This window comes from Paroedura picta, chromosome 8 (assembly GCF_049243985.1).
Source record: "Paroedura picta isolate Pp20150507F chromosome 8, Ppicta_v3.0, whole genome shotgun sequence".
Taxonomy (NCBI): Eukaryota; Metazoa; Chordata; class Lepidosauria; order Squamata; family Gekkonidae; genus Paroedura; species Paroedura picta.
Genome location: NC_135376.1, coordinates 20460702 through 20475255, shown reverse-complemented (window position 1 = coordinate 20475255; position 14554 = coordinate 20460702). Strand labels below are relative to the sequence as shown.

The 14554-nt window shown below is 46.4% G+C and overlaps 1 protein-coding gene across 6 annotated transcripts in view; it reads right to left on the bottom strand.

Annotated features, from left to right (window-relative positions):
- VEPH1 (ventricular zone expressed PH domain containing 1) overlaps positions 1-14554 on the bottom strand; it is a 153694-nt gene that overhangs the window by 125271 nt on the left and 13869 nt on the right. For all 6 annotated transcript variants that reach the window (XR_013233440.1, XM_077348599.1, XM_077348598.1 and 3 more), the window contains exon 2: positions 3819-4088. Coding sequence is in view for 5 of the 6 variants with exons in the window: in XM_077348599.1 (XP_077204714.1) it covers positions 3819-3956 (138 nt within the window). In the remaining variant the exon portion in view is untranslated. The remainder of the gene's footprint in view (positions 1-3818; positions 4089-14554) is intronic.

The window sequence follows — 14554 nt, the reverse complement described above, 5'->3', positions numbered from 1 at the left end:
TCCTGAGAATTGTAGTCCATGGACATCTGGAGGGCCGCAGTTTGACTACCCCTGGAATGGTCAAACATAAAGAGTCAACCAAAACAGGATCCTAGGTTAAGTAACCCGCTTTCTGTTCTATCTTCGTCAGTGGTTGCTCTTCCAATATACTTTTTTTCACTTATAAATATAGAGAAGAATGCTACATCATTGTGCCTCGTGATTTCCTTTTTTCTTCTGAGCCTACACTTTATGCAAAAGGCAAAGGAACTTCAACAATTCGAAGGGGGGAAATGGAGGAGAATCAGAACAAGATTTGCAAGATTCACAATATCAGCCGAAAGGAAAAATGGAATGAGATGTCATGGAATCAGATGTTGTGGAGTGGTCGAAAGAGGGCAGAATTGGTGGGGATGTCCAAATTTGCTATTTTAAGTAGAAAATAACTGGGGTATTTTTAATTAGTTGAAAATTTTCTATCAACGTAAATGAAATGATGATTTATGGGTTTGAGGAAGGGGAAAAATAGTAAGGGGGGAATAGTGGTTTAAAATGTTTTATGTAGTAACATAGTGTAATGCAGTGGTCCCCAACCCCCCGTCCAGGGACCGGTACCGGTCCATGGATCAGTTGGTACCGGGCTGTGGCTCCTCCTCCTCGTCCTCCTCCCTGGCTGCTGCCTCAGGGGCTGCCCTGCCACTCTGCTGCCAGCTCACCTTTGGTGCTCTCCAGCAGCTGCCATGGCTGGGGCTCCCCCTCGGCGTGGCACTGCACAGCTGCTGCTGGCAGTGCCCCCCAGTGGGTGGCGGGAAGTCAGGGGCGCCGGTGGGAAAGCAAGTGGAGCAGGGTCTCAGGCAGCAGCAATGTCTCTCGGGCAAAAGACTACCCCCCCCCCCGGGCCTCAGTAGAATTGTAAAGCATTGACTGGTCCCCGGTGATAAAAAGGTTGGGGACCACTGGTGTAATGGATATTAGTTTGATGTATAACTATCATAGATAAGACCAGAAATCTTTTTATTTTTTATTTCTAGCTTTCTTTATTTTCTCTCCTCTTTTCTTGCTTTGTCTTTTGACTTTATTTTCTCTCTTCTCACTTTGTCTTTTGATTGTATTTTTAAATTCTTAATAAAATATTATTGCATAAAACAAATTAAAAAAAAATAATTAATCAATACATGAAATCCTTCCTACTTGCTATAAACGTGCAGTTCTAAGGAGAACTTTCTCCTCATCACTTCTCCCCTCCCTCCTGCCCTGGATAGACAACTCATCGGGAGCTGACCTGGCAGCAACTCACAGGTGACTCAGAACCACCCAGCTTGCTTGACTCCTCCAGACCCAGAGGCATCACCTGGTAACTCTCTACTGCTCAGCAGCAGCCATGGCATGATAGCCAGTGTGCTGTCGTTTTATGAACAGAGGCAGCAGAGGCCACATTGCAGCCCCGTGGACAGGCTGCCAAGGAGTCAACAGATCAAGCAAGTAGGAGAGTAGGAGTCAGTGATATTTTGAGCATTACACTACGGGCTTAACGCCTGAAACATAACTCTGTATTTTATAAACAAGTCTGATCCTTGACGCACTGACACAGGAAGCGTGGAGAAAGTATCCCAAAAGGATAGAAAGTACTGGCACTGATTTAGGAACTGGAAAGTTCTTGGCTGTCAATCACAGAGGAATTTCTGACACTGTACAAACCTGACACGGACTAATAACTTGAGTTCTATGAACGAACCCAAAGAAAGAGCTGGGAAGCCAGGCAGGGAAGAGTGAAGATATAACAGGAGTCAGTAAGGGTGTACAGCAAGAAATTGGGCATGAAATTGGGGCACTGTGGGTGAGCGGGTAGTTGTGAGTTCCTGCGTGGTGCAGGGGATTGGACTAGATGACCCTGGAGGTCCCTTCCATCTCTGTGATTCCATGATTCTGCAAGCTGCGGTTGGGTGGCGAGTGAAAATCAAAACAATGTAGCACGCACAATAACTTGATTCCTTTCCCCTTAGTCTTTTGTGGCCTTGCATGCTTAATAGTCATGATGGCTATCAAGAAACTTAATACAAATCAAATCTCATAACGGTTTGCAAGCAATCTCAGTGTTACTCACCAGTACTCATTTGCAATAGTATTATATTTGGGGTTGGGATAGAATCCTTGTAACGTTCCCTTTTTGCTTGTGAATCAGGATTGGGGCCCTTGCTCAGATTCTTGCTGTCAGGACCATACAGCAGACATGGATGTTCTCAAAACACCATCCATTTATTAACAAGGAGATACAGGGATGGCAGCAATTGGTTTCAGGACAAGTGTGCCCATGTAGTCTCCTGTTCTAACTAACAAACAGAACTAACTAAGTAGTGAGTCCTTCCAAGTTCAAAGTTTTGGTCTTGACCTTTAAGGCCTTTCATGGTCTGGGACCTGCATATCTGAGTTATTGTCTTATGCTCCCTGCAGGGCCTTGTGCTCCACAGGGATAAACCGGTTGGTGGTTTCCAGCCCTCGGGAGGTTCGTCTGACCTCAACCAGGGCCTAGGCTTTTTTGGTCTTGGCCTTGACCTTGTGGAATGAGCTCCTGGAAGAGCTGAGGGCCCTGCAGGAGCTTTCACGGTTCCTCATGACCTGTAAAATGGAGCTCTTCCACCAGGTCTTTGCTTGAGATTAGGGCATGGAAGATCAGAGGAGCTGCACCCATATGCCTACATGTTTACATATATGTCAGTTCATCTGTGTCAGGCATCTGAGACCACCCTTAAGGCACTGGGTATGTGAGGACTGGTGGGGGGGGGGTCAGAAGAAGAGTTTTACGCTGCCGTTTTTTTTTTTTAACTAACTGTGTGTTTTATTGGGGGGAAATAAATCTAATCTAATAAATCATAAAAATAATATTGTATTTTCCAGCATCTGAATATGAAAATCATGTGAAATAATAATCTACAACAATTATGTACCACTGCTGCCCTCTAGTGGAAATTAACTTGCAAACGTTCTTTTGAGAAAATCCATTCATAAAAGTTTTCTTCATGCTCATTCTGCACATGTTGGATAGTGTACTTTCTATGTGCTTTCACAACTGGATTTCCAAAAGTAAAAACAGAGTTTTAAAATACATCAGGATTCTTTAAGAAATATTAAAGGTAAAGGTAAAGGTATCCCCTGTGCAAGCACTGGGTCATGTCTGACCCTTGGGGTGACGCCCTCCAGCATTTTCATGGCAGACTGAATACGGGGTGGTTTGCCAGTGCCTTCCCCAGTCATGACCGTTTACCCCCCAGCAAGCTGGGTACTCATTTTACCGACCTCAGAAGGATGGAAGGCCGAGTCAACCTTGAGCCGGCTGCTGGGATTGAACTCCCAGCCTCATGGGCAGAGCTTTCAGACGGCTGCCTTACCACTCTGCGCCACAAGAGGCTCATTAAGAAATATTAGTCTGTACCAAAATGTACTTCCACCCCTTTTTATCATTGTATTTTTCTACTTGAGCTGCCCGTTTTTGTCATCTCACTGATTGCCTCTAGGGTTCTTATTAATACAAAGGTGGTTCAAAAAAAAGTTTACAAACAATTATTAAATGGATATCAGATTCCAGAGCTGAGATAAGCCTGTTATGGTTCCCGGCTAATGAGACCTGTATTTAGCACTTAATGACCCATGGCCGTTGATTCTCACATCACTCTTGCATGATCAACCACCCCTGTTCCAATTTTACAAATGCAAAGACGATACCAAATTGTTTAATTCACAGCAAATGCATGTCACTGCAAACTCTTTTTAAAAAAAAAAATCCTTATCCTACATTTCATCACACACAAAACTGAAAAAGGAACATGGAATGTTTTACTTACTGGAGAAGAACTGATAATTTTTATTTGCTCAAGAGCTTCTGACAGGCACCCTTCTATTTCGGAATCATCCAAGGAGAAGAGGTCCCCTGCCCGTGACAGGTCCTTTTGTCCCAAAACAACTCCAAAGAGATGATGCATTGTGGGTGAGGTCGGCTGACCAGCCAGGCGCCACGTGCTTCAGTCAAGCCAGGTAACACGTAATCCAGGTGCCCTTCCTTCTCTGTGTAGAAGACATAGCTTGCTTACGTTGGACCCCTCTTCCATTACAGCCTGAAAGGAGAGGGGTTGAAGAAGTGAATGCGGTATTGTAATCATGACAAAAACTGTTTGGAAATATGCTTGACTAGGGACCCAACACATTCTGGAGATGTTTATCCTCTACAGTTAAAAGATCAGTGAGTACATTGTTAAAATTTAACATGTGGATTGGGGCATATTTGAGGGACCTTCTTAACTCTTTATGCCCCTCACAGAGCCCTCCGTTCTACAAACATGAACAGGTTGGTGATCACTGGCCAATGTGAAGTTTGCCTGGCCGCAACTAGGGCCAGGGCCTTCTCAATCCTGGCCCCTACTTGGTGGAATGAGCTCCCGGAAGAGCTAAGGGCCCTGACAGAGCTAACACCGTTCTGTGGGGTCTGCAAGATGGATCTTTTCCATCAGGCAGTTGGGGCCGGGCTAAGGAAGATCTCAGGCCCCTCCTCCAAGCACCAACCCTGAGAAATATGGCAAAAGAAGGGGACTTTGTGGTGAGTGGGATTTTTGTATTTTAGCTGTGATTGGTGATCATTTGTTAATTTATATTTTGTCATTAACGGCCAAGAGATGGCCGGTCCAGAAGCAGCAGTCTATTTGTTGTAATATCTTGGCTAATCCTTGAGATGCTGCAACATTGCTGGTGACATGGCATGGGGTGGCTTTTTGTTGTTAATGGCATTGCAACAGACTCATTGATTCAAAAGAACAAGAACACCCTCTGTGTGAGATCTTAACTGGGACACATATCAGCGTGCAAGCTTCTAAGTTTCCCAGAATTCTTCATCAGTCCAGATGTTACAAAGTACAAAAGAGAAAAAAAAAATCCAGCAGATCTCCAGTCTACTGTAGCCTGGCTTAAGAAGGTCTTAAGATCATGATGATCTGCCATTTGGCTCATATCTGCTTAGTTTGTGATACTTGACCTGATGAAGAGTTCTGAGAACCCCGAAAGCTTTCACGTCGTTAGGTGTCATGGCTCACTGGGTCGATCTGGTCTGAATAAGAGGTATTGCATGGATGGTGTTCTTGACTTTTACTTGACTAACATGGCTGCAAATAATTTGTTGATTCATTCAGCCACTCTTGTTTGAAAACGTATTTGTTCATTTAGATATTTATACCTCCACAAGGACCCAAAGGTTGCAATCCCAAGAACAATTTCATGGAAGTAAGCCCCATAGACTAAAATGGGGCATATTGCCTAATAGACCTCGTTAGGAGCATTCCTAAGTGGCTAGTAACACTGGACTCCCCTTCCATTTGAACAACAACCCTGTGAGGTAGGTTAGGTGGGTGATTAGTCCAAGGACACCCAGTGAGTAGGGATTTGAACTGAGGTTTCTCAGATCCTGACCATTATACCACACCTTTGTGAACATATTGTCATATTAATTTTCATCAGCTTTCTCACATTTAGGTGTGGTTTAGGCATATTAGTAAGCTAAACAAACTTCTTACAGACAACAAGCACACTGGGAAGAAGATGAAGCAAGAATCTTCTGCCTTAAACTGCTGGTTTTCTCTTTGTGGGGTATTTTTGCTTACATGATGGGGCATCCTAAATGGTAAACTCTTCCCAGCACCAGCAGTCAGAGATCTGACAGCCAAGAAATGACTTTTCTTTATAATATCTTTGATCATGTAGACCAGTCCTAAATTATAATGAATTCAAAGGCAGTTACTTCCACTCAAGTATTATTACTGTGAACACTATATTTGGCACCTGACCAAAGTCAAGGTCTTTAACCAAAGAATGTTCTTTAAAGAGGTGCAAATGTTCTTCTCAATGGGAGCCAAGTGTTAGCAGATGGCCCCTGAGTAGTTCTGTGTTCTTGAATATGAAGCCCATCAGAGTCATCTCTGCAGATGAGGGTAGGGAAAAGGAACTGATGGTTTACAGCTTGGAAGAGAGAGTTGAAAGACAGCAGCAAGGAGGTAGAAAGTGAAGCCCCTGGGGTCAGAGCTTCTGCAAGTGCATGCACATGTGAATGTAGAACCTCTGGCAAAACCATTTTGGCCTTCCTCCTATACTACCCCAAATGCTGTTAGTAGGTAACATAGCATATTTAAATTCAGGTCTGAAGCAGCAGAACACAAATCTGGGGGCACCAACCACGTTTCATTAGCTTTTGTGGGCATGGGCACTTCTTCAGATACGGTGAAGAAATGTGCATGCCCACAAAAGCTTATAACTTGAAAGAATAACTTGAAAGAATATCTTTAGGTGAACTTTTAGAATACTCTGGTGTGTCATATGGATTCTTAAAATGTCCATATTTAAGTGAATTGTTCCTCCACTGGGCAAAGAAGGGGTAAAAGTCCTCTTCAAAAGGTGAAAAAAGGAACTTTAACTGAGCAGTAAGAGATGTATTTTCCACTTGCATGACATAGAAGCAAGGGAAAGAACAAATCTCAGGGAACACATCTTATAAAAGAAATGCACTGAAAATGCAAGGACACTTATGTTGCTCAAAGTGACTGGCAAAGGGCCAAAAGATAAGAACATTTCTCAACAGAAACATAGATTTGTCTTAAGTCAATAATACGTGCAACACAAGTAAAATAGGTTTAGGGTCCATTGTCTCCCTTTGCATACCTCTCATCCCAATACAGGCACAAAATTCATAAAGTCCAACACAGGTAAAAAAGGGGTGGGGGAAGGAAAAACTAGGGGCCATTCTGCACTCTTCCAAACTAGCACAATGGTTACAAATTGAAATTGCTACAGTTTTGCCATTATGCACAACGTCGTTGACAATCTGCAACACTCCTGAAACCGATCCGCAAAAAGCGCTTCGTTGTAGCGCTTTCAGGGAAATCCCAAAAAGTGGATTCACCCTCCGGAAAGTGCTACACTCTTGCAACCAATCAGCAACACTAGCGAAAAAGTTCTGTGCGTTACCATCGTTGCGGTTTCTGCAAAGTCCCGCCCCCTAGTTTTCTCCTCTGATCTTCCGGCGAAGCAATCACCATTTTTTTTCTCCGAGTGAGCGGAGATGAACGCACCGGCAAGCCTTTGTTTACCCAGTGCGGCTTCCCTGGCTGCAGAGCTGTTTTAAGTCACTAAGCACGAAACAACACACAGCCCCGTTTGCTGGTTTATTTTCCCTTTATTTTTTACTGTATTTTCGGCCGAAAATTGCGCCCGTGCCGGGGGGGGGGGTATTTTGTTTTTTCACTCGGGGGGAACGTGGCAACAATGAAATGGCAGCTCAAACACCACCTGCTACCTAGATGGGTCTCTCCATTGCAACGAATCAACGCAGATTCGTTGCAACATGTGTGTGTGTTTCTTTAAAAACTTCCTTAAAGGGAAAGGGGCTTTTTGGGATCATGATAACAGCCGCCCATTGGCTGCTTGACGGCCAGGGGCAGGACGGGCTCGGCAATATCGCTTCCTGGCTAGCGATTTTTGCAGAGACCGGAAACCTGTGGGAAACGATAGAAACGCAACTGGATTCCACTAGAAAGCGAGGTATGTATAATGACGAATTCCACTATTTAAAATGGCGTTTTTTCATCCCACAACCAATTTGCTGCATAAATCCTGGTGCGGAATGGCTCTAGATTCCAAATAAGAAGAATCTTATTTCATTTCAGTCATTTCAGTCCAGCATCCTATTTCCTTGAGTGGGCAACCAGTTTTCACAGAAGAAGAGTAACCTGATACCCTGTGAGATAGGTGGGGCTGAGAGAGCTCTGAGGGAACTGTGACTGGTCCAACTGTGACTGATGCTACTCAGGCCACTAGTAGTAGGGGCAGAGGCCAAATGCCCTCTCTGTTGTTGCCCTCATCAACTGGCATTCAGACAGTTTTGTTAATTTTTAAAATCATGTTGCAGCAGACTTATGGCAACCCCATAAGGCCTTCAAGGCAAGAGAGATTAATAGGTGGTTTGCCATTGGCCTGCCTCTGCCTAAAACCCTCGAGTTCCTTGTTAGTCTCCCATCCAAATTCTAACCAGGCTGACTTGGCCCCGGAACACCTAACCACAGATCCATGCAACAGTAACCTCTAGACTGGACTTTTGCAACTCACTCTACACAGGCCTACCCTTAACCTTGATCAAGAAGCTACAGCTGATCCGGAATGCAGTGGCCAGGGTCCTCACAGGAACACCGTGGAGGTCCACCACTTCCAACTGGCTGGTGATCCCTGGCCCTAAACTTGTTTGACCTTAACCAGGGCCAGAGCTTTCTCTATCCTGGCCCCCACCTGGTGGAATGAGCTCCCCAAAGAGAGCAGGACTTCCCTGAGCTATTGAAGTTTCTCTGGGCCTGTAAAACGGAGCTCTTCCACCAGGCATTTGGTTGAGGTCACCAACAACCAAACCAACAGTCTCCGGCTTCGGGGTGGGTAAAGGAGCAGGCCCGCCATGTCGGAGACTGCTCCTTTACCCACACTGAAGTCAGAGAGTGCTCCTTTGCCTGCCCGAAGGCGGGGACTTGGGTGGGAGGGAGGCAGGGAGAAGGCTTTGGCGCGAGCCCCACGCCGAAGCTGGGGACATGGGGGGAGTGGGTGGGGGAAGACTTTGGTGCGAGCCCCATGCTGAAGCTGGGGGACGGGTGGTGAGACCGGTGGGGTGGGGGGAGGGAGCCCTGAGCCCAGGGGGGAAGGGGGCCGCTGGACTCAGGGGGATGGGGGCAGCCAGGGTGCAAAGGTGGGCTGCCCTGCCCCCTTCAAAGCCCATCCTAGAGCCCATTGCATTCCAACTTGCAATGGGCTTTGTTTCTAGTAAATAAATATGTTAGCTGGACTTAAAAAAAAACCAGACAACTTGTTTTTAGATTGGTTTTAAGTGGAATGGGCATGCCTCAGCATCTGATTATTTTGATGTACAATCTATACTCCAGATAAGAGTCTATTAGGGCAGAAGAGAATAATAATATCCTGCCCTTCCATTGTTGTTCAGGGTGGGTAACAAAATTTGTAACTCTAACCCTGACCCTACACAGAGCACATATAAAGCATCCAGTTTTTTTCCCTATTGGCCCTTCCTAACACTCATCACTTCCAGTGGGAGGTGAGCGTGATGTCACTTCTGGTGACATGTCACTTCCGGGGCAGGCGTGGCCAGCTCCCATCTGTTCTAGGGTTCCTTGAAGCCTGAAAAATATTTCAGGGGTTCCTCCATGGTCAAAAGGTTGCAAAAGGCTGCTCCACGCCATTCTCCATTGTAAAATCTTTTTGTTGTGTCCCTTCCCGCTTGACGGCTAAAAGCATTAGAACTGCTGTGAAGCTACTGTCAGGTTATTGCACCTCTCTCAGTATGGCTTTGCCTCTTTGAATGGCAGCCAGAACTGTAATGTTCTCTAATGCCTGGGGACGTTTCCTGATCAGACAATTCATCCACTGAATGGGATCTGAGATGAGTGGCCTGAAAGGCATTTATGACTGAGCATGTGTGAGAGTCTTGAGACATGATGTGGCAGAGACCAGAGTGCAGAAACAGAGCATATACTTGGCATGCAGAATGTCACAGTTTTCATACCCTGCACCTCCGGATTCAGGACTGTGAAAAATGTCTAGACTCCATGAGATGTTGAGAATTCTGTGAACAATGCACCCAGGATTATTTCCTTGACAAATTACGGGGGGGGGGGGGGAGGTTCTAGTCAGGACCTTAACATGAGAGGAGAGGATCAAAGCCCCACCCACCATTCCTCCCAGTGTAAAACAGCCCCCAAGACTCTATTTACCACAATGGGGGAAACATAAAGACTGTTTCCACAGCGGGCAAATAGACTCTGCGAATCAGAGTAGACTTTGATTTGAGGAGCCAGTTTTGGAACTGGGCTGAAGGTAGCTTCATAAGCTTCATGCCAAAATCAGAAACAAATTGTAGAACTTCCATAATACTTTGGATTTGTGAATGTTCTCTAGTCTTTTGGCAGTACAGATAAGTATAGTTTTCTGTAACCACATTCCTTCCCTGAGTTCATAGTTTTACTTAGTGACCTCTAGAACTTGTTGCTGGACCTGTTTCCTCAGGCTTTCTTGCAGGTTGGGGGGGGGGCAGAACTGTGTGTGAGTGGGAGTTTAATCAGAGAAGAAGGGTGCTTCTGAGAACATTCTCTGCAAGGCTGGGTATGTTGTTGTAAGTGTCAACATGCATTGAGACTAGTGTGGAGCATGTTGCAGAAGTGAAAAAGAAAAGCTGAGAAGAAATCAGAAAAGATTTAGCAAATAAGTTTACGCTAACGGGCAGATTATAAAATATTAAAGCTGCTTCCCATTTTAAAAACTAACATACATGCCAAGTTCATTGGGTTCTATACAGAGGTTTTCACATATTTATGATTAACAGAATTACAGTGGATTAATTGGGGCAGGTAAAAAGTTCAACCACAGTCTGCATTGAGCACAACAGTTCATTAGGTGAACTTCAGCCAAAGAGGTGGGGCTCTGCCTGTCTTCCCAAAGACCCGACAATGGCATGCGATTTAATCCCCCACCAATTCTTCCCTTATCCTTCCACCAGCTGAAACCTGTAGGAGGCTGAGAGCTACAGAGGCCAAACCAAGACTCAGTGGAACATGGATAAATATATCATGAGGTTTGGATGCAGATAGACATGGAGAGTTCATAGGGACATCACTAGTGCTTCGTCATTAATGTATTAGGGTTTTAATGGTTTTAATTGTTTTTTTTGTAAACCGCCACAAGCCGGCCTGGCTGGGAGTGGCGGACTAGAAACTCAATTAATAAATAAATAATAAAATTAATAATAAGTACAGTAATAAAGTGCAGTTTGGGCCAGCCTCAGTGACTCCTAAGAGCCTCTTGTGGCGCAGAGTGGTAAGGCAGCCGCCTGAAAGCTCTGCCCATGAGGTTGGGAGTTCAATTCCAGCAGCCGGCTCAAGGTTGACTCAGCCTTTCACCCTTCCGAGGTTGGTAAAATGAGTACCCAGCTTGCTGGGGGGTAAACGGTCATGACTGGGGAAGGCACTGGCAAACCACCCCGTATTGAGTCTGCCATGAAAACGCTGGAGGGCGTCACCCCAAGGGTCAGACATGACTCGGTGCTTGCACAGGGGATACCTTTACCTTTACAGTGACTCCTGCCCTGTTTTGGAGACCTTATCCTCAACCAAGACAGAATTCCTCTCCAACACTTGCTTCTTATTCTTTGGGGTCTAAAGAGGCAACCATTCAAAAGGGACAGGTACTGGGATAGTACGCAGTGGAATGGCATTATTGCCTCCTTTGCACTTGAGGCTGGTACTGAACTTCTTAAACCAATAATTAAAAAAAAGTCATCTCACCTTTTCAGTAAGTGTTACTTGCAGCAATAGACTGCTCTAAACATTCACTCCTAAGCTGAATTTTTAATGCTGCTCATATAACGTAGTCTAACAAAGCACACTAAAGCACCCTGTCATACTTCTTAATTTTTTTAAACACTCATTAAGAAATAAAATCCCTTTCCAATTCTTGGTAGCCAAAGCATAATGTAGGACACTTTGCATAACTCAGATGTAGCGCAGTGATAACATCAGTGGTTTTTGTTGTGTGTATGTGTGTGTATGTGTTTTTTTTTTAAGATTCTAGTACTTTTATCTAAGAGTGTGTCTGTTTCTACCAGTTCCCCCCTCAGGACTTGGCAACACCCTGAAAACAGGTGCTGTTAGTCAGGACTGGAGAGTACGGTCACCTCAAAACAAAAAAATTCTTGATGAGATTAAACCAGCTGGCAGTTTGAAACCTGTATGAATTCTGACAGGAATGTTCCAGTGCAAATCACACCCTGTCAAAATTCCCTCCGGTCCAGATATAAAACATGCTCATTGACTACAAGCAAGAGGTATATTCAGGGCCATTTCGCACAGAGCTCAAAGTTGCTATTTGGTTGCCGTTTGTGAAAGCGCTACTTCAAGTAGCGAAATGTAACTAGCCGTGCCCGTAACGCACAGCTGCGGTTTTTGCGGAATTTGGCACTTTCACTTCTCGCCACTTTCGTAACCCACAGGCTTCCGGTTCTCCGTCTTATCGCTACAAAGGAGGTCCCTTTTTAGCGCTTCTGGCCTCCCGTGCCCGTCAATCAAACTGCAGGCACACCTTTGACCTCGACCCTAAAGCCGAACTTGTCGGGGTTCCCTTTTTTTTTAAAAAACCCAGGAAACCCCGTAGCAACGCGTTATCGTCCAATCATTGGCGCCCTTGGAACGTGTTTTCTATTGTTTTCTAGGAACCAGATGCATTGACATGTTTGATTGGTTAATCCCCGCCCACAGTACACGCCCACAGGTTACCTGCTTATATGCACCTGGGCAGACACGCGGTCGGCCTCACTCTTTTGTTTGCGTAGCCTACTGCCCGCAGCACAGGTCAACGTTGCAATGGAGAGGCTTATTTTTCAATTGCTGGCTTACATGCTCGCGGTGGTCCAGCGCATGAATACCGCCTTGTCGCGTCGGACGTATGCTATCGCGGAGTACCGAGAACGGGTGGCCGGAACGCTGACCAGCAGCAGAAGACGTTCTGTAAGGGTAACCATGGCGGCCAAGAAACGCTGGCAAGCTCTGGCAGAGGTCCGGTTCCCCCCCCGGTTCTGGGTGGACGAACGATCCTCTGACTGGTGGGAGAATTTTGTGTGGACTCGCTGGGATGATGACCACTGGATTGCCAACTTCAGGATGTCGAGGGGGACATTTTTTGAACTCGTGGAGGCTCTACGTGGACGCATGGAGAGGCAAGTCACTGGCATGCGGCGCCCCGTTCCAGTTGAAAAAAGGGTGGCTGCCGCATTGTGGTACTTGGCCACCCCTCAGTACTTCCGGACAGTAGCCCAGCAATTCGGACTCGGAGTCACTACGGTTGGCGATATCCTTAAGGAGTTCTGCCTCGCCATGGAGGCGGAATTGTTCAGCAAAGTCGTGTGCCTCGGAGACCGGCTTGGAGCGGTGAGTGTCATTCTATTCCCTTTTGCCCTTTAAATTTTTTTTCTTGTTTGACAGGTCAGCAACGAAGACGCGATACACCCCACGCTGACATGCAATGGCTTATATTCTTTTCTTTCCCTTATTCCAGAGTATGGACGGGTTTGCCAGGCTTGGATTCCCGCATTGTTTTGCGGCCGTCGATGGAAGCCACATCCCTATCCGTGCCCCCGGGGGAAGCATAAAAGAGTACGGGAACAGGAAGGACTTTTGCTCTGTTCTCCTGCAAGGAACAGTGGACTTCTCCGGCCGGTTTATCGATGCCGAGGTGGGGTGGAGTGGCAGGAGGCATGATGCCCTTGTTTTCAGGGAATCCAACCTCAGGAAAGCCATGGACGAAGGGGTCTTTGTTCCAGGAAACCCCACCGCCACCATTGAGGGCGTGCGTGTGCCGGCGTTGGTCCTCGGGGACGGAGCCTACCCATTACGACGCTGGCTCATGACTCCCTACAAGCGGCCAAGGACGGACGTGCAGAGCCACTACAACCTCAGTCACTCCCGGGCAAGGAATGTAGTGGAGCGTGCCTTTGGACGTTTGAAGTCACGGTTCCGTTGTTTAATGTCACGACTCCATGTACATATTGACAATGTGACTCCGCTGATAATCGCATGTGTGATTTTGCACAACATATGCGAGGACAAGGGACATAACATCCCCTTCCCTGAGGACGAACCTGAACCTGTAGTCCTTCAGGATACACAGGACATCCCTGAAGCAAGGAGAAAAAGGATATATGCTGAGGGGTGCAAGGTTCGGGACGCCATAGCCACCCACATCTACAGAAACAGGAGGCGTGTTTAATTGTTTTTCCTACTCTGTTGTTGAATAAAGTTTTGTGTTCTTTGTTTAACCTTGTCTTGTGCGGTTTGTGTACTTTGCCAGCAAAAAAACGGGGATTCTCTGGTCCAAAAGCACTTTGACAGCCCTAAATGCTAACTCCCCACTGAAATTGACAAACACAATACGGAAGCGCTGAATGGGGAAAGTTCGGGGAGGCGGGTAGCCAGGAAGTATTGGCGACCCCTGTCAAACCGGAGGATCAATCCACTTATGTTCCAAGGAATAATTTTATTGGTGGGCAGCTTTGATACATTTAAAAAACGGGGTGGTCGATCGGAGCAACGCACGTTCGTTCCCTAACCGTCATTCCGAAGATGCCGAAGCCACGGAAGGGCTCCTTCTGGCAGCGCGCCGAGGCTGAGGCACTTCTGGAGCTGGTGCTACAATCAAAAAGTGTTGGCCGCCTAATGGCCAGCACCCACTGCCACACCAAGGGTGCCTACCTGGTGTTGGCTTCAAAGCTGAGGGAGAGGGGCTATGTCCGGACCTGGGAGCAGGTCCGGACAAAATTCAAGCGCCTTAAGCTGGACTTCCTAAACAGTCTGGAACAGTGGGGGGGGATCCCGCAGCCAAGTGGGAGGACGGTCTTCCACGACCAGATGGTGAAAATATGGGAGAAGGCTGGGAAGCCCCCCCTGGACATGAGGAGGCATATGGGTGAGTGCTGCCCTCGTTGTGTTTTGCCCTTAAACATGCA